The sequence below is a fragment of the Schistocerca americana genome, chromosome 8, assembly GCF_021461395.2.
Source record: "Schistocerca americana isolate TAMUIC-IGC-003095 chromosome 8, iqSchAmer2.1, whole genome shotgun sequence".
Lineage (NCBI taxonomy): Eukaryota > Metazoa > Arthropoda > Insecta > Orthoptera > Acrididae > Schistocerca > Schistocerca americana.
Genome location: NC_060126.1, coordinates 165,009,406 through 165,030,714, shown reverse-complemented (window position 1 = coordinate 165,030,714; position 21,309 = coordinate 165,009,406). Strand labels below are relative to the sequence as shown.

General features: G+C 44.2%; 1 protein-coding gene across 1 annotated transcript in view; it reads left to right on the top strand.

The window, feature by feature from the left end:
- Positions 1 to 21,309, top strand: part of LOC124544973 (synaptotagmin-7-like) — an 845,018-nt gene that overhangs the window by 777,405 nt on the left and 46,304 nt on the right. Inside the window, exon 5 of the mRNA XM_047123720.1 lies at positions 21,177 to 21,286. Coding sequence (XP_046979676.1) covers positions 21,177 to 21,286 — 110 coding nt within the window. The remainder of the gene's footprint in view (positions 1 to 21,176; positions 21,287 to 21,309) is intronic.

Here is a 21,309-nt window from a genome sequence, read left to right as displayed (position 1 = left end):
ACGCTACTCCGTAGACACTCGTGTAGTCGCTTGTGAGGAACGGTGTCAAAAGACTCATGGAAGTGTAAAAACATGCAATCAATTTGCTGTCCTCTGTCTACAATGTTCATTACTTCCTGGGAATAAAGAGCTGGTTGAATTCCACAAAGACGATATGTCCTGAATCCGTGCTGACAGTTTCTAATAATTCATAATGTTCCAACAGAGGATATGTTCCAAAATCCCACGGCCAATCGACGTTAGTGAAATGAGTCTGTGATTCAATGGATTATTCCTATTTACTTCCTTTAGTATTGATGTCACCTGTGCAAGTTTCCATCTCTAAGTAAGGATGTTTCGTCGAGCACGTGGCTGTGTGTTATTGTTAACCATGGAGCTATTGTGTTAGCATACTCTGAAAGGTATCTAATTAGTATACAATATGGACTGGGGAACTTGCTTTTATTAAGTGATTTTAGGGGACATTGTACGTCCTATGCCGCACAATGTAAAATTATCAAATTTTGTGACCCATCATCTTGGAAACTCTTTAAGACACCAAGTTACAATTTTCCGTAGTTATTGAATCTACCTTTCTAGATACACTGAACTAGATTTATTAATAACATTGTATTGTGGGGTATGGTTTTTTTTTTTTTTTTTTTCAAACAGTCAAATTCTTGACAGAATTTTGTAAATCAATAAACGTAAAAACAAAACAACTCAGGATATTTTAATTATTCTAGTTCCATATGTGTTGAATCTCACACTTGACGTGCTGTGAAAACTTCATGTCCCTACCATCAGTACTGTTTCAAAAAACGGGTCATTTATTGCAGAACAGGTAATTCAAAGATATTGAGGCTAAAAACATTTTTTTTATAAAAAGTTCTTATATAGACTTACATTTCTGCGTCTTTCATGCACTAGAATTGCCCTGGCCCATAGTCTGCGTCTTCGTCAGTGTCGCAACAGTCCAGTGCTTGCCAGTCACACGTCAACGTTCAAAATATTATTTGAATGTCTCACAATTGTCTGATTTTAATGTATTATATACCACAATGTTCAGGAAAGGAGTAGAAAATAGAAAATGTCAAATTTCAACGAATTTCTCGTACAATGTCCCCTTAAACTGCTTCGCTACTCCGAGGATACTATTTCTAAGTAACTCATGTTGGCAGCAGTATTTGATTAGAATTCCGGAACATTTATTTCATTTTCTTTGCTCAAGGAATTTTGGAAAGACGTGTTTATTAACTCTGCCTTAGTGGTACTGTCATTAGCAATGCTGTCGTGCAGCGAACGTATTGCTTGTGCCTTGTCGCTGGATTATGTTACGCACAACCAGAATCTCTGCCTGATTTCGAGACAGTTCCGTTGAGGAAACTATTAAAGGCATCTCGAATTGAAATCCGCACTAAATTTCAAGCTTTTGCGATCTTTTAAATTTGAAATTCTTTATTCCATTGCTTCCACAAGTTAACGGTAGATCAAATAAGACGTGCGTATTTCTCAAACCTATAAATAATTTTAAAAAAAGAGCTATAGTATAGTCGTCTTGAGAATTAACGTAGCCTAGTTGGCGACCGGAAATAGATAATGAAGCATAAAATTAAAGACCAGTTATAATTAGGTCAGTTTAACTTCAGGAAAAGTAAAGACTCAGGAAAGGCTCTTATGACATTATGTTGGATGACTGAAGCAGAATTCAATAAAAATCAAAATTCATGACCGGTCAAGATTACTTAGGTGTCTCTACAGTCTTCTACGACGATCACCCGAAAGTCATTCAAATCCTGTAGACCTCCGTGCCACTGATCCACTTTCTACTCCAGGCGTTCCTCTGTTCACGCCCTTCACGGAACACGGGACTGTTGTTATTAACGGATTCCTTGAGGCCAAATAGATCCTGTCCTATTTGCACTGTTGCGTACGAGTGTGGGCCAAACCAGTTGTTCACCTTGATTCGAAATAATCAGCGCACAGCTCTGTTGATACTTGGCGACTCTACGAGGCAGACAATCAAAGTCTTATGTCTTACGATATCAGCTGAGTTGTCAACTGTCATGGCTGAGATGTAAATCAGTTCGGTGGACAACTTTCTCCGCTGACAACCTCTCTTGCGTCCATCGCAAAGCTTGAAATGCACCGGCGAGACATACTGACAGACTGAAGAGTGCGAAATTTGCTATTTGCTGTACTGTCACGTTAACAGTTTGAAGGAACAATAATTAAACCTCTCAGCAACTAAGTTGTTAAAGACGGGGTTTGGATTGAATGCGCACCGGTAAGGATACAAGACGCGTCATATTCAAAGGAACCAACTCGGCATTTGCCTTAATTTTATTTGGCAAAATAAACCGAAAACCTAAATGTGGAAGCTCGAATGCGGATTAGCCTACTTCCAAATACTTTGTTAGTGAAATGCCTTACAATTGTTCTACCTCTCAGTTGCACGAATTGGGAGAGAGTGAAAACTACTGAAATACACTTATAACGGCAGTCACTTTTTATCTGCCATACTCGTCGCAAGTGGTTCCACGAGGCGCCTTTCAATAGGCAAAAAAAGTTGAGAAACGTGGACTGTTCTAATCATTACGGTGATGCGAAAATTTTTATTTATGTACTTGCAACCAGTATCATGCTTCTCAAACCACAGTAGCTCCTTCCTGGTCTTGACACACGGAAAGTTATCCTGCTGTAAGATGACTTCACCGACGATGAAGACGTCGAGCACGTAGGAATGCAGATGTTGACGTAGTACACAACGTGGGTTACTACCATTCGTGTCATACAGCCGCAAATGGATGTCCTCCACCTGCCTGCGTCCGTAGCGCAGTGCAAGTTTCCAGCTGACGTTCACCTGGATGACGGCATATCTTGACATGGCCGTTGACCTGATGTAAGAAGAAACGAGATTCTTTCGACCCGACGACAAGTTTCCATAAATCCATCGTCCAATCTCGATGATCCTGAGCCCACTGCAGTCGTTACTGACGATTTCGTTAGGTCAACATGACAACACTCCGGTCATATTCTGTGCAGTTCTATGTTCAATAATGTTTGCTGAATGGTGTGCTCCGAAACACGTGTGCCTGCATCAGTACTGTAGTCTGCCGTTACAAGTGCCACAGATAACCACCTACCCTTCTTTACAGAGCGGGAAAACCTCTGACATCCAGAGTCAATGATCAGGTGTAGACATTTAGCAACTTGAGCCGTACTCGTGGTTCCACCGCCCTTCAGTCACTTTCCAAATACGCTCATTACGTAACACGTAAGCAGCTAACCAGCTCTGCCGTTTCCGATCCACTGGGATATAAAAATCTCTCCTTTGTCAGATTCCCTTACGTCAATGGATTTGATGCCCTCATTTTCATTATAACGCTTCCTCGTTCGCCTTTGCTCGCTTATACTTTCCTAAGCGCCTCCAGTGCCCAAATGTTCACAATACCTCTGGGAGACATAACCAGTGCCCGCCGTCAGATTGATTTTTCTGGCCAAAACTGATACGCCACTTGGTACGCTGACAGAGCAACGGACCGGGTTGTTGAGTGCCTACCTGCAGGGTACCTACCTCTATGACACAATTACCTCTAGACTAATACCTGAATCATGCATTGGGGAGGAGGACGGTTCAGTCCCGCGTCCGGCCATCCTGATTAAGGTTTTCCATGATTTCCCTAAATCGCTCCAGGCAAATGCCAGGATGGTTCCTTTGAAAGGGCACGGCCGACTTCCTTCCCCATCCTTCCCTAATCCGATGAGACCGATGACCTCGCAGTTTGGTCTCTTCCCCCAAACAACCCAACCCCAAACCTGATTCACGCGTTACCTCAGTCTTCGCAGAAAATGTGAGAGAACGAAACTATCCTATCACAACAACAGAACTGTACCATGCCGTTGTAGCCATTTAGATTGCCCGTGACACTTTCATACTTGAGGTGCGTTAAGCACACGGGGCACAGGAATAACAGGAGAGCCGGGGGAACGGGGCCAGAGCGGCTCCAGCAGGCAGTAAGTACGCAGGGAGACATCTCTCACGCAGCCACGAGCCTGTGCCCGAAAAAGCCAGCCGAGTGCTGCGCTGTTAACAAGAGAGCGTCGCTAACGAGCCGGCCGTGCGCCACCTGTGCGCAGCGACACGTAGACTCTTGCCGCCGAGACAACGACACGTAGACCACTTGCCACGGAGACCAGCTGGTTGGCCTGCTATTTGTAGCCCTCTAAAACCCTGCGTAGCTCCCTCCACTTGCGTACGAGAAGTGACGCAAGGCAGAAGTGCGATACGTTAGCGACTGAAGGCAGTTAGCTACTGTCGAGCAGATACTTACACTGAAGTATAATTTCGTACAATAATCACCAAATCCTTTTGCGTTTGAGCAATTTGTTTGGCAGCATTCTGAATCTGAATGTGACAGAAAGTGTCCCAATCATAGTAGTGTTTTTGAAGAAGAGTAAATGTTTCATTCGTAGTGCACTGCATTGTGGGGGTGAATGCTGCTCTTCTGCGAGAGAATATTACAGTTTCAGCATCCATAGCACCCGTACAAATAGTTCTGATTTATCTACCAAAAGTCCGTCCTTCTTTAACGCTATTGCATCTCCATGTCTTTAAACACTGGCTGTCGGAAAAGGGTGCTGTGTAAAACACAAAAAAATGCTTAATTCCACGAAGAAAGAAACCAAAGACATGGTAACAGACGGCAATTCCTAATATGGGCGGAAAACCAAGCAGAAATTACCACCTCTAATGACGCTTTCCCTCAATCAAGCGAAACTCACCTGGCGATACAAACATGCATTTTCCTGTAGCTGTAACGACGGAACAAAAATACTGTCACAAATATTTACATTAATTTCAAGTCTGGCGAGATGTTAATCAGGATTTCCTTTTTGGCCAAAAGCTTCAGTGGAACGAAAACAACACTCCTTAGAAATCACACGATGGATATTTTAAGAAAATTAATACCCAAACAAAGAGCTCGGAATTGATAAATGAGATATCAAAATTTACCATCATGGGGACTAATTTTACAAAGAAAGATTTAATTGCCTGAAAGTAATAAGGGTAGTTAAGTAAAACTTGGTGAATTGAGGAGAAATTACACACTGGACTTCCGTTCGAAATTTGATACCCGAGCTAAAACAGGAAAACGACGAATGGAGCTGCAAACTAAGCAGTGTGACGTCTCGCTATAAAATTAAAAAAATAAGAAAGCTTAATTTATGGTCCAATGGGACCGCAGCGTTGAAGATATCTCTCTATAAGAGACGTTATGTGATAAAATCCCGATTGCTGTTGTAGTAGCTCAATGTTATGATTGTAATGGATCCAATTCGGTTATATTGCTATTTTCAGACCATCTGCAAAAGCTACGTAATAATTTTATTGTTTTATAATGTTGGTTAATTGTATTTCTGGATATACATATTTGAAACTTATGTACGTAGATCACTGGTGGTCGCTATTATTCTTTATTGTATTACAACGTGGTGTAGCTTTAGGACATTCGTGATATAAGCTGTTTTTAAATTTTCTGCTGTTATAGACAGCCCTTTCCTGTAATTTTTGTAATTTAACATTTTATCGTTACATTTTACAGATTGACAGTTACGCCAGTTGACCAAAAATGCTATATGGTTACAGCAGCAATAGTATGTTGATGTTATTATTTTTGGCAATATATATGATTCTGTAATCAATGTGTCTGTGGGTAGTTGTTTGTGTTTGTCCGTTATCTTTGATTCGGAAGTCAACACTTGTTGTATGAAATGTTTTGGTTTTAAATCCATATGTTCATTTAAAATGTCGTCAGGACGCTGTATTGTGTGGATATATATTTCTACCTCTTAAAGTCAATTTATCGTTAAACGTTTAGCGCGTAACTTCATCATAAGATTTCGAGAGCACACGAGCATCTACATTCTTAAGCCACATAAACAGCGACGACAACAATCCAGAACGAATGGAGATAGCAATGAAAATTTTATACATGTTAGCAGAAGGTTTAACAACGAACGTACTTAAAGAGATAGAAATCTAAATACACACAATACAACGCCCTGGTAATATTCTGAATGAACTAAGGTATTTAAAACATAAACATTTCGTACAAAATTTCATTCAGTTCCTAACCAAACAACGGATAGACACAAACAACGACTCGCGGGTAAATCGGTAACAAAGATCATACATACAGCCCAAAATAGTAACTTCACCACAACATAGCTAGTGTAACCATATAGAATCTTCGGCCAAGTATCTTAACTGTCAGTCTGTAAAATTTAACGATAAAACATAAAATTATTAAAAAAATTACAAGAAAGGACGATGAACAACAGCGAGAACTACAAAACGGCTTATAGCATAAGAGTCCTAAATATAAACCACGTTGTAATACAATACAAGGTGACAGTGACAACCGATGACGTATGGACGTAAGTATCCAACACGTATATTGCGAAATACGATTGGCCAACACTGTAATAATACAAAAATATTATGTAAATTTCGCAGATGGTCTAAAGATAGCACCCTAGCCGAAATGGGTCCATCACAATAAAAACATTAAGCTAATATAGCAGCAATCCTTATCTTACCACAGAAATTTTTAATCGTTTGAAAGCAATAAAAGTAATTAAGAAATATTTAGTGACTTAAAGGAACATTTCTGTCCGAATTGTCGTAGCGAAACTAAGAGAGGTGAAAGACAAACAAGGTACGAAATTGACGAGTGTGAGGTTTATTTTTTGCAATAAAATATTTAACTGTGTGAAAGTAATCACAGTTATTAAGAAAAACGTGATAGGTGATCTTAGGGAAAACTGAGATATTTCATGACCAGCTGCTGCCAATTAAATCACCTGTTTGTCGAAAATATAAAACCCAGCATAAAATGAAACTTCCATGATTTTTCTTGATCTATATGGCCTTAATAATAGTAGAATGGATAGTTAAATATATTTTATGCTTCTTGAAAGAAAACTTGAAAGGAAAAATATTATTGAAAAAATAATCGGTGAAAGGTTTTCTGAATTGATTTGTCAAGAAGTAAAGTATAAAATATATTCCAGATTCATTTGACGCATCTTTGAATCATGTTCAAAGCTATGTACAGCAAATGAAGTGCGTCAGATGTTTGTCAAACCTATAGCGTTTCTTTCCTTTAGACAAATCGTTTCACAAAGTTGTTCACCGTCTTTTTAAGGGGAATTAGAACGGAAAATTTTTTTTACATTTTCAGATTTTATCTCATTGTATAATTTGCGGTTTCCGAATACTTACAAACTCACGTGGGAAGTATTTTATTTTATTTTTTAAATATAATCTACACAGGTTCAAAATGTTAAAAATTTTAAGTTCGTTACTTCAAGAACTAAAAAAACAGGTAATATTTATATATCGAACGCTGTGGATTGCTGTGTTTGTGTTGGTCATGTCTAGAAGAGGATGGGCACCAGGTTGAGGAAGTTGAAACAAAGTTTGAGAGACAAGAAACGTTCTGACGGTAAAACCATGAGACAGGCTGACAGTCAAATTGATTGATGAACTACAGCAGTATTTTGGGATGGCCATTAGAAATAATACTGAGGATCTGTTGATATGAAGCAGGCGGTATGGGCTACCTTCTTCCAAAGACTGTCAACTGATGAGAAACCAGTACACTATCTTTGCCTTCCTGGACCTGATTCATGGTGCAATTACCTCAATGCCCAGTACTCAAACATTTCATACAGCAATAAACATTCCACCCCAGCAGCAGTCATGGATATCTTAAAACCTATTTACAGAGACCTGGCAAATCCTGAATTACTGAAGAAGTGACTGTATGGTCAGACTCAAAATCCCAATGATTCGTTGAATTATCTTATATGGACTCGCTCATCCAAAAATGTTTTTCTTGGAATGAAGACACTTAAGTAGGAGGTCAGTGATGCTGTTATTGCTTTTACAGATGACAACATTGGTAGGGTGAAAGTGCCGTAGCATATGGGAATTAGTCCTGGAGCAAACTGCACCAGATAACTTGAACGGCTGGACAAGGTTCGCATTGATAAAGCAGAGTATGCAGCACAGTTGGTCACTCGGGAGTCCAGAAAGAAGAAAAAACCTGGATAAAAATCAAGAGTATGATATACAGTGTGGTGAAGGGTGCTTCTGAGTGACTAAAAATAAAAAGTTAGGCATATATTAAGTGCGTTACAGTCTTTTGAAACTTTAGAAGTCGTTCCTGATAATTTATATTTACTTTTGCATTTTTCCCTAAATCTCAGAAACCACATCGAGTAAAGTATTTAGAGTTTCACGGAGTAATAACATACATATCCTGAGTCTACTGAATTAAAAGAAGAACATCATGTTATATGTAATTGAAATTATTTACTATAACATACAAAAAAGTACACAACATTTCAACCGTGTAGTAAAAAAAAATGTATTTCCAAAAGCAGTGTATAAAATGTAATTATTGTAGTTAAGTAGACACAGGGCATACGGTTTAATGTCCTGTTAAAGTTTCATGTCAGCCGCTGCAGTTGTTCCAGAAATACAGGCAAGCCAAGTCACTAAATTTAACATTGCCGGGATAGGGCGTTCCAACTCCCCTTAAACATTTTTATTATTGTTCGCAACTTAAATTCAATAGCACTAGTTCTTTTCCTGCACTTATCTCAATTGATTGCGTTTCTTTTTCCACTCCTCTGCCGGAAATATTGATCGAACCTGCACAATCTCTCTGCCTCAAAAACTGCTTACCGAAAGCTTTGCAGAATAATGTAAAAGCAGTTGGAACAACTCAGCAAGTTTTCCTGTTTTCAGAAGAGGTTCTGTTGTTTCTGATTATGTATTATGATCACTCGCGTCCCAACAATGGCAGAATTTTTCCACTTGTGGCCACTGTCCATAAAACTGTACAGAGACGTTGAGTATTCTGCAGACATGTTGTTGCTTTTTCGCATTACACTCCCTTATCCCCCCTGCGGGTCCGGGGGTTAGAATAGGCCCGAGGTCTTCCTGCCTGTCATAAGAGGCGACTAAAAGGAGTCCATCCCCCTCAAGGGGGTAGTTAGCGCCTGCGTCCGGAGACGGACGGTCCCACGACCTATTTTTGTGGTCTTTTTGGTTTTTCACTTCTCGTTTCTTCCTTCTTTGGTTGGGTCCTTTCTTTGTTCTTCTCCATCTCACTGTCTTCCTTACTCTTTCCCTTGCCTTCTTCTCCTTGCCTTCTTCTCCTTGCCTTCTTCTCCTTGCCTTCTTCTCCTTGCCTTCTTCTCCTTGCCTTCTCTGGTCTCCGCCTCGGCGTTTGAGACAGTCTGTCCTCTCTCTCCCTCTCTCTCTTCTTTTTCTTCTTCTTCCTTCCTCCCTGTGCGTGCCTGAAGGCCGACCCACGCGTTCGCACGCGTAACCGGTGACGGGGTAACACGTAATTCCCCGCCCTGGGTAGACAAGTAAGGCACGCACGTACCCCCTGGTAAAGGCCAGACCCAGGGAGGGGTGATTGCCTGAACTGATACCTTCTGACCATGCCGATTGGTCCCTCCGTCTGTTTCTCGGGAGGTGTGACCTGAGGTGTAAACATTCACCTAAGGCGGGAGTGCCCTCTGAGAGGGTCCCCATAAGGAAGGAGTGCGCCATCGGAGATGCTGGCAATCATGGGGGATTCCTCCGCAAAGGATTTCTCTTCTTCTCTGTCGACTTCTGCCCATAAACGGAAACATGACCAGCCCCCAGTGACAAAAGTACTACCGCCTACTCCACAGTTCCTCGTCATTTCTCGATCTGAGGACGGAAAGGATTTTTCCTCTGTCAGCCCTTTCGTTATCCAGAAGGGCGTAGATGCCATAGCCGGTAATGTTAAGTCTTGTACGAGGTTGCGTAATGGTACCTTGTTACTAGAAACTGAGAGCGCCTTTCAGGCACAGAAACTGCTTCGAGCCACACTCCTGTACACGTTCCCTGTCCGGGTGGAGGCTCACCGAACTTTGAATTCGTCTCGTGGTGTGGTCTATACTAGATCCCTCGACAGATTGACTGACGAGGAGATTCAATCTTTCCTCGCTGAGCAGGACGTGACGGCTGTCCATAGGGTCATGAAAAAGATCAACAATGACCTTGCACCGACCCGGACACTTTTCTTGACCTTCGATAGTGTTAAGCTGCCATCGCGCATCAAGGCGGGCTACGAGGTTATTTCTGTTCGCCCCTATGTCCCGACACTTACGCGCTGCTACCAGTGTCAGCGTTTCAATCACACTCGACAGTCTTGTTCCAATGCGGCTAAATGTGTCACTTGTGGCAGGGATGTCCATGAGGGTGACTGTCCACCTCCGTCTCCTCATTGTGTGAACTGTCAGGGTGACCATGCAGCATCCTACCTCGACTGTCCCGTCTATAAGGAAGAACGCTGTATCCAAGAAATTCGGGTCAAAGAGAAAGTGTCCACCTCGGCTGCTCGCAAGCTATTGGCTAGTAGGAAGCCCACGCTGCTCCCAGCGGGGAAATACAGTACTGTCCTCGCCTCTCCTCGGACTACCAGGGAGGTGGCAACCCAGACAATCGATCTGACCTTCAGCACCACAGTCGTCCGTTCGGCCAGTGCTAAGATCGCGCGGTCGACGTCTCCTCTTCCTCCCATCACCCCACAGACACCAGCCCCTTCATCAGCTTCTGCTAAGACGAAGACCCAGAAGTCATATGCACGGGCCTTCAAGAAGGAACCGTCCCGTGCAGACTTCCTGCGTACCTCGACCTCCCAGCCATCGACCGGTACTTCCACCAAACGACCTTCCAAGATGGCTCATAGGAAGCGCAGTTCACCTTCTCCGCCACGGCGCATTTCTTCTCCTGCGCCACCCAGCGGTTGCCGCCCCAGGCCGTCATCCGTTTCGCCTGGCCGCACTGCTGGTAGCCGAATATCTGGCCGTTCACCGGCGGAGGAAGCTCCCCCTCCCGGCCATCTTACCAAGATGGCCGATGAACCTATAGAACCAATGGACGATGACTGTCCGCCTACTGATAGCGGCGGCAGTGCTCGCTCGAAGCCAGGCCCTCAGCGGCCTTCGAGGTGACCCCTTCTTTCATCTTCCTTTTCTTCTTACGATGGCACCTATTCACTGGAATATTCGCAGCATTCGCTCCAACCGTGAGGACTTACGGTTGCTGCTCCGCTTGCACCATCCGCTCGTCGTAGCCCTCTAGGAAACGAAGCTACGCCCATGCGATCAAATTGCCTTGGCACACTACACCTCTTTGCGTTTTGACCTACCCCCTGTGGTAGGTATCCCGGCTCATCGAGGGGCTTTGTTGCTGGTCCGGGATTATATTTACTACGATCTCATCACGTTGCACACCGGCCTGCAGGCAGTTGCCATCCGAATTACTCTCCCCACTATTACATTTTCCATTTGTACCGTTTACACTTCATCGTCGTCTGCCATTACCAGGACAGACATGATGCAACTTATTGCTCAGCTACCTGCACCATTTTTGTTAACTGGAGACTTCAATGCCCACCATCCCCTTTGGGGCTCTCCAGCATCCTGCCCGAGGGGCTCCCTGTTAGCAGACCTTTTCAACCAGCTCAATCTTGTCTGCCTCAATACTGGCGACCCTACTTTCCTTTCGGACACATCTCACACCCATTCCCATTTAGACCTCTCTATATGTGCTCCCCAACTTGCACGCCGGTTTGAGTGGTATGCACTTTCTGATACATATTCGAGCGACCACTTCCCGTGTGTTATCCATCTCCTGCAGCATACCCCCTCTCCGTGCTCATCTAGTTGGACCATCTCCAAAGCAGACTGGGGGCTCTTCTCTTCTAGGGCGACCTTTCAGGATCAAACCTTCACAAGCTGCGATCGTCAGGTCGCACACCTCACGGAAGTCATTCTCACTGCTGCTGAATATTCCATCCCTCACCCTACTTCTTCTCCACGTCGCGTACTGGTCCCCTGGTGGACCGCAGCATGTAGAGACGCTTTACGTGAACGTCGACGTGCTTTACGCACCTTTAAACGCCACCCTACAGTGGCGAATTGTATCAATTATAAACGATTACGTACACAGTGTCGTCGTATTATTAAAGAAAGCAAGAAAGCCAGCTGGGCTGCTTTCACAATCACCTTCAACAGTTTTACTCCTTCTTCTGTTGTCTGGGGTAGCCTGCGCCGGCTATCTGGCACAAAGGTCCACTCACCAGTTTCTGGCTTGACGGTCGCGAATGACGTCCTTGTGGCCCCTGAGGCTGTCTCCAATGCCTTCGGCCGCTTTATCGCAGAGGTTTCGAGTTCCGCTCATTACCACCCTGCCTTCCTCCCACGCAAACAGGCAGAGGAGGCTAGGCCACCTAACTTCCGCTCCTCGAATCGTGAAAGTTATAATGCCCCATTCACCATTAGGGAACTCGAAAACGCACTTGGCCGATCACAGTCCTCCGCTCCAGGGCCTGATTCTATTCATATTCAGATGCTGAAGAACCTATCTCCTGCGGGTAAAGGTTTTCTTCTTCGTACTTACAATCGCATCTGGATTGAGGGACATGTTCCCGCATGCTGGCGCGAGTCTATTGTTGTCCCGATCCCTAAGCCGGGGAAGGACAAGCACTTGCCCTCCAGTTATCGACCCATCTCGCTTACCAGCTGTGTCTGTAAAGTGATGGAGCGAATGGTTAACTCCCGTTTGGTTTGGCTGCTCGAGTCTCGACGCCTACTTACCAATGTACAATGTGGATTTCGTAGGCGCCGCTCTGCTGTTGACCATCTGGTTACTTTGTCGACCTTCATTGTGAATAACTTCTTGCGGAAGCGCCCGACCGCGGCTGTGTTCTTTGATTTAGAGAAGGCTCACGACACCTGTTGGAGGGCGGGCATTCTCCGCACCATGCATACATGGGGCCTTCGCGGTCGCCTCCCTCTTTTTATTCGTTCCTTTTTAATGGATCGACAGTTCAGGGTACGTGTGGGTTCTGTCCTGTCAGACACCTTTCACCAGGAGAATGGGGTGCCACAGGGCTCAGTTTTGAGCGTCGCTCTCTTCGCCATAGCGATCAATCCAATAATGGATTGCCTCCCAACTGATGTATCAGGCTCCCTTTTCGTGGACGACTTTACCATCTATTGCAGCGCGCAGCGTACGTGTTTCCTGGAGCGCTGTCTTCAGCGTTCTCTTGACCGTCTTTACTCCTGGAGTGTCGCCAATGGTTTCCGTTTTTCTGCCAAGAAGACGGTCTGTATTAACTTCTGGCGCTACAAAGAGTTTCTCCCACCGTCCTTGCGACTCGCTCCCGTTGCTCTCCCATTCGTGGAGACAACAAAATTTTTAAGTCTTACATTTGACAGGAAACTTAGCTGGTCTCCACATGTGTCATATTTGGCTGCCCGTTGTACCCTTTCTCTAAATGTCCTCCGTGTTCTCAGTGGTATGTCGTGGGGAGCGTATCTAACCGTCCTACTTCGCCTATATCGGTCGATCGTCCGCTCCAAGCTGGATTATGGGAGCTTCGTATACTCCTCTGCACGGCCATCCATCTTACGCCGCCTCAACTCCACACAACATTGGGGCTTACGACTTGCGATCGGAGCGTTTTATACTAGTCCCGTCGAGAGTCTTCCTGCTGACGCTGGTGAATGGCCACTCACCTACCGGCGCGATATACTGCTTTGTCGGTATGCCTGTCGGCTACTGGCAATGCCCGACCACCCGTCTTATCGTTCCTTTTTTGACGACTCTCTCGACCGTTAATACGGGTTGTATGCCTCTGCCCTGCTACCCCCTGGAGTTCGCTTTCGTCGCCTCCTTCAACACCTTAATTTTTCACTCCCTGCAACCTTTCGAGTGGGCGAGAGCCACACGCCACCTTGGCTCCAGGCTCAGGTTCGCGTTCACCTTGACCTCAGCTCGCTCCCGAAGGAGGTTACCCCCGGTTCAGTCTACCACTCCCGTTTTGTCGAACTTCGTTCGAAGTTCATTAATATGACCTTCATTTATACAGATGGCTCTAAGACCAGTGACGGGGTCGGGTGTTCTTTTATTGTCGGGGCACAAAGTTTCAAATACCGGCTCCATGGCCATTGTTCGGTCTTCACAGCTGAGCTCTTTGCCCTCTACCAGGCTGTTCTTTACATCTGCCGCCACCGACATTCTGCATATGTCATCTGCTCCGATTCCCTGAGCGCCATCCAGAGCCTCAGTGATCCGTACGCGGTTCACCCTTTCGTGCACCGGATCCAACGCTCTTTTCAGCTGCTGGTGGACGTCGGTTCTCCGGTTAGCTTTATGTGGGTTCCTGGCCATGTCGGTATCCCTGGGAACGAAGCTGCAGATGCCGCGGCCAAGGCTGCGGTCCTCCAGCCTCGGACAGCTTCTTGTTGTGTCCTTCGTCAGATTGTAGCAGGGTCATTTGTCGGCGCATTTTATCGCTCTGGCATGCCGATTGGGCTGCACTTACAGACAACAAGCTTCGGGCCTTGAAACCTCTTCCCGCGGCTTGGACGTCCTCCTCACGCCCTTCTCGGCGGGAGGAGGTAGTTTTGGACCGGTTACGAATTGGACACTGCCAGTTCAGCCATCGCCATCTGCTGACGGCTGCGCCGGCGCCGTTCTGCCCATGTGGGCAATTGCTGACGGTCCGCCACATTTTAACGTCCTGTCCGGATTTTAACACACTGCGTCTTGATATTGGCCTGCCATGTACTCTAGATGCCATTTTAGCGGATGACCCACGAGCAGCTGCTCGCGTTCTTCATTTTATCAACTTGACAACCTTCTCTAAGGACATTTCATTATGCTGTTTTTTTTATCCTATGCCTGTCAGTCTGTCTTTTATCGTGTTTTCCGTTTCGTTGCTGTTTTAAACTTGTGACTCGCGGTGCATTCCTAACGTAGTCTGGGCGCTAATGACCGTTGAAGTTGTGCGCCCTAAAACCACAAAAAAAACCACTCCCTTATGCGGGCACATGATGCATATGTAAAATATATAAGCGGGGCAGCGAGGAATGACAAATGTTTCTACTGACGATATGTACTGGAAAAGTGATAGCCACCGATCTATGTAATTCTCTTAAAGTGCAGAAAGTTATGGCAAGGCGATAAGGAACAAGCACCATATAAACTGCGAATCTGATAGACTGTTAGCGTGCTGTTATTGTCCCCATGCATGAAAAGTGGTTAAAGGATGGGTAAACCATGACTAGGATACAACTATAGCTACGCCTCAGCACGTAATGTGTAGATCGGAGGTTTAAAGTTCGGGAACGCTGACAACAGCCAGCAAAGTGCATCCATGATCGCTGAGGCTTCTTCTACTACTCCAGACATTGCAGTTCAGAATTTTTACTCTTGCCTTGCTACTCTCAGTTTAAGTTTCTGTTTATGTCATTGTTTTCTATATTACATTTTGTGCCACTGACAGCCTTTACGTATGACTAGAAATACACTGGCGAAATAAATAGCAACAACAAAAAATAATTAATGCAGAGTAACAAATTTCGGGAATACACAGTGTAACATATTTAAGTGATACACATTGCAAGATCACAGGTTAATTTAAAAGCGAGAGTAGTCATTGCAAATCTGAAACGCTGGTACATTAAAAACCGATGTAACCGATAGAATGTTGAATGGGAGCAAGAAAACGTGTATGTGTTGTGTCGTGAGGTACCGGATGTCAGTTTGTGGGAAGGAGTCCCATGTGTGTTGCCCTTCGTCGGTCAATAAAAGGGCGGTTAACGCTGTTTGTGGACGACGCTAGAGATATCTTCTGATGATGTCCCATATGTGCTCGATTGGAGACCGATCTGTTGAGCGAGCAGGCCAACGCAACATGTCGACACGCTGTAGAGCATGTTGAGTTACTACAGTGGTATGTGGACGAACGTTATCCTATTAGGAAACACCCCCCTGGAGTATTGTTCATGAATGACAGAACAACAGGTCGAATCGCATGGTTGACGTACAAATTTACCGCCTGTGTGCTTGAGAAAGCACGAGACTGCTGCTGCTGTCATATAAAACTGCATCGCGGGTCATAGCTGCAGGTGTAATTCCCGTGTGTCTAGGCCGCAAACACGTTGGTTGGAAGTGCGGACCGGTTGTCATAAAAAGAAAAACAACGTATCTCCACCCAGCCCTCCACAGAGCTTTCGCTTGACACGACTGAAATCGCAAATGGTCATTGTTATGAGTCAGTTGAATGCAAGCTACAAGGCGTCTGGCTCGTAGGTGCCCTTGAATTAACTGATTTGTGACATTTCGTTGTGTCACTGTTGTGCCAGCTGCTGCTCAGATCTGTGCTGCAGATGCAGAACAATGCGCCAGAACCATACGACGAACACCATTGTCTTCCCTTTCATTACTGCTGCGCAGTAACCGTCTTTCCTCTTTGCGCTGCTGGCCTGTGCTATCCCTTCTGGATGCTGTGGTTGAATGTGCGTGATAATATTTCGTGTGGTTACGACCCAGATTTTAATTATTAATAAAACCCTAGTGCACACAACGGATAACAAGACACTCACACGAAACCAATGCACCCAGTAATGGGGGCGATCCCGCTAACATTGTTTTAGGCCTACACCCATATTGGATTATCAAGAGAGAGACATGTCAGTTGATTTGGCATTGTTTACTAAGATAATAAATGGGGTTCTTACTCTCATAATTATGAATCTCAGCTTTGGGAGACGACAGGAAATTGTCTGAAAATTCCGACTCTGTTTTCTTTAGGTGACTGAAATTTTATTACAAATTTAGATGTTATAATTGAACATAATCTTGAGTCATTGGTGCATACTATTATTGGTGCTGACAAGAAGTGAAATAGCTAATTGTTTCGTATTATCAACCTATCAACGGTCACCCTACAGGGAGGCTGAAGGAAATTCATTATCACACACAAGGGCACAACCGTTACATGGGTCGCGAAGCTGAAGCACACCGCGAAGCACTACGCGAAATGTCGCTACTAGATGAATTAATGCAAAAGCGCACATAGATGGGAAGCTATCCACAGAGATGCTTGAGCACACCATTTTCAAGTGCGCTCTTGAGACAAGCCAAAGAACGGAAGTAGGTTATCGAACTGTATCTACTATGATATACTGCATTTCACATCCTACCACCTTCCAGACGGAGCGTCTCCACCCTGATTCGTCTCCTTAGCACGTCTCGGCTACCATCTCCCCGTCACGCTACCCACCGACCAGCCCGGCCGTTGTTCGAACTGTGACATTGCTATTGACTGAAGGCCAACCTCCTACCTCTACAATCCTCAGAACGGATCTTTCCGGAGTGTCTAAAGCAATTACTGTGTGTAGCTTCCCTAGTTTCTCTTTCGAGAAACCCACCGCTTCTACTGACAATCTTTCAAACAGCCCTTCAACTTTGTAAACCCAACACATTCACACAACATGCCCTCATACATATTGGAAAGGATAAGACAGGACAAAGAATTGTGACACATTGAAAAAGTAATTGAAATAAAAAACTTGTTGCCTTCTACCATTACTTGGTTTATTCATGAAGCTTGTTGTATGTTGTATGCTGTATGTGAACTGGGGACCTAGAAACGACGGAGAGGCTCCGTCCCCTCCGCAGCCGCAGTGGTCCACAGTCCCACGACGACTGCTGCAGTACACTTCACCCCTCCACCGCCCCACAACGAACCCAGAGTTACTGTGCGGTTCGGCCCCCGGTGGACCCCGCCAAAGAACGTCTCACACCAGACGAGTGTAACCCGCATGTTTGTTTGGTAGAGTAGTGGTGGAGTACGCGTTCGTGGAGAACTTGTTTGCGAAGCAATCGCCGACATAGTGTAGTTGAGGCGGAATAAGGAGAACTAGCTCGCATTCGCCGAGGCAGAAGGAAAAACGAGTATAAACCATCCAGATTCTGGCCGGCTCACCGGACCTCGACACAAGTCCGCCAGGCGGGTTCGTGTCAGGGACCAGGCGCTCCTTCCCGCTCCCGAAAGCCGTGCGTTAGACCGTTCGGCTAACCGGACGCACTGCATGAAGCTTACTCACAGTAGCACTCAGCGCCACATGGCCGTCTGGATCCTGGTGTTCTTCCTCCCACACATTCCCGTGACTAACATGGCTACATTCCTGTCAGGTGTTTCTACAGTATCGGAGAAGGAACATTCAAACATTCAGCTTGTACTCCTATAACAAGACCTTATTCAAACTCTAAGAAGTATTGATAATGGATTCAATGTCGTCTTGAAGGTATTCTTGACTAACATCAACTCGACACGTCCATTGTAAACGGCAACTAACGCTCACAGTGTATATTCAAAGCGAACCTGATCTGCATCGTCATACTTGCGCTACCAGCGCCACTCTTATGCGACTGGTGCGGAATCTGAGTAGACATCAACTTTCAGGTGCACAAACACGCGTACCAGCATCCATTTATGTCACTTGTTGTTACGATATCTATTTCCGTCAGTGTACTATGGCTTTTGTGAGACGTGATTCGATAAGAAGGCTGAAGGGTTCGTCCCTTGCCCTTCTGTCAGCTAGAAGAGTTTCATTTAACATATTTGTGTGTATACTCATATACGTTTAAGTCCATCAGGGACATAAGGTACCGATAGTTGCGAGTTTAAAGTTATAACTGCTAACATTCTACTGTAATGATTCAACAACGGGTTTCAAGAGACAATGCTCTCATCGTCAGGTTGTAAAATTCAGCTCAAGGGGTTAAAACTCTAAAAAGTGTACCAACTGCGGCATCCACAAAATAAATTAGAATAAAAACACAATGTACTGTACGTCCTCGTCCTACATTTAAATCGACGAATTTTGTCGGTATCCCTTCTGTCTCCCATCACACACCAAACTCTGCACCAGGCGGTGTCCTGTGGTATGCTTTGGGCTTCCGTTGTCAAGTTGACGCTTATTTTGAGTTCCAGGGGTTGTTGTGAAGTGCCATGTCCGCGGTACTAAAAGGATGAGCACAGCTGTTGGCTCACCCGTAATTCTGTTCTATCGCTTGCCTGTATTTTCCTCATTTCCTAAGTCTACAGTCGTGAGCTTGGTACTTCGTGGAACAGGCATTGAAAATTTATAATTGTGTATCTGCCTTAAAATATTTCTACAGAGGTATTAAGATACCTCATTCCGTTATCATTACCTTGCGTATTCAGAGTAATTCCATGTTGCTCTTCAAGAGGGATGATCTCCAATTCTTGCAGCAAGCCGCGTTTTCTCCCTTTCTGTTCTAAGTGGAAGATTTCAAAGCCGTTTTCTGTTCTCTTAAAGGAAATGCCTCCTCGTATAGTGATTCGAAACAGCTGACGTGTCATATTTAAACGACTTTGATAGACCAAAAGCACTCGATGACGAGCACTATTTAAAGGAAGAGGCCAAGATCTCGGTTGCCGACGAATCACATTGAATCCTAACTGAACTGCACTGTAGGCAGTGAGGAAGGAAAGAGATTAGCTGATTCATGGAAAGCTGCATTCATTGACAGACTAGGATAACAGGATGACCCTGTTGTAGATATTTTAGGTGATATTGTCGGTAATGGAAAACGCCAATGGCAGTGGGCAAGAAAAATCCAGTTGCACCATTTCTTGAAGAAAGATTCTTTTAGCTGAGTTAGCACGAGTAATTTAGAAAGTTATTTTTTTTCCTTTGAATAATATTTTTTGTAACATTCAGTTGTGTATGATTTTCATTTGTACTCATTTAATATATATAATCACGTAATAAATAACAAATAAAGAACTATAAGAAAAGGAAGAATGTAAAGTAAATCCGGGTTTGTATTCCGGTGTGGCACAGATATTCAATGTCATCATTCCATCTCACAGCTGCTGGTTATCCTTATTCGCAAGTGCGAATACATTTCATGTATTTTAAAACAGCCATAGTCGTCGCAGTGCCTGTTACTTCGGAGACGCGTGCACGCATACTGCTTCGTATTTCGGAACAACGTAGGCACTGAAATATCGTACTGACCGGAAATGGTCTTCGTGTCTGTCTGACACACTTTGCATCACAGGATGCGTAAGGAGTTTTATAATCTCCGGACTTATTTATGTGCTTTACTGACGTCTTGTTTAAGGGTACAGTCGACTACATTGTTTCTCTGGAATACCATTTTAAATAGGTGTTCGCCATCATTTGCGAGACTGTTCCATAAGACAGCATGGTGATCCTTTTCATATTTTCTTCGTTAGTTTTGTTCTTTCTATTCTTATGACCATTGCCAGCAGTTCATTGCTCATTGGCATGTTGATTGTCCTATGCACTGAACCACGGAAGGCAACTTCTTTACTAGCCTGTGGATGATATGAATAATTAGGAACTACGGAATTAGTTGTTGCAGGTTTCCTCTAAAAGCTGTAAGCCTACTTATTGCCCTGACTTGTAATGTTCCAGCGGAGGCAGCGCAAATTGCTGTCAGTTTCGTGATACACGCTAAACACAATGTTTCTGTGGTCATCGTTGAACTTTTTTTCTTTTATCTCTATATTTTTTTCATAATATTGCTCAGTACATTACGTACTGTCATATGACAATGGTTGGGGACTTGTAATGCATCCAGGAACATTGTAGACGATGCACAACAAACCGTTAAGAAGTTACCGTTATGTCCTGCTTACCGCATATTGTAACTTCGTACTTTACATGTGTAAACTTCCTTCATGCCCACGATTACAAATCTTTAAACAATTGCATCGTGAAAATCATAGAATAATGAATTAAGGAATGTATCTGTAACACTACGTTGTTTGATCTTCTGAATGCATGCATAGGTGGCCAATTTCGCTTTGTTATTGTAAGACGTTTCAAGTTTATACTTGAATAACGTATTTCAAGTTATGACCTTTTGTGCATGCACAAGCCGTCAGATTCGATGAGTATTTATAAATAATCCTTAAGAACTTACTGTTATTGTATTTGAGCCAAAACACTGTAATACGTGACGTTTTTAATGCTTGTCGTCATGCAGTGAATCAGCGAAACTAGGTAATGTAAAGAGGAAGTCATTGTTTATAATGTTCGACGTATTTGCACATAATATCAGTTCGCCTTATTGTTGCACAGAGATTTATGTTTTCTAGAAAGACAATACCCTTATAAGAATAAAAAGACAAATGAGTCAAACCACACTAGTTTATACAATAGATACGAGGTAGATTCGGTAACGAATGCAACAGTAAAAATGAGTTTTCTTATTTTTTCAGGGTTTCCCATTCAGAAGCTGCAGAGCAGAGTACTGCACCTCCACGTCTTTGATTACGATCGCTTCTCTCGAGATGATTCCATCGGCGAAGTTTTTCTTCCTCTCTGCCAGGTAAGAAGGGATGCATATTCATC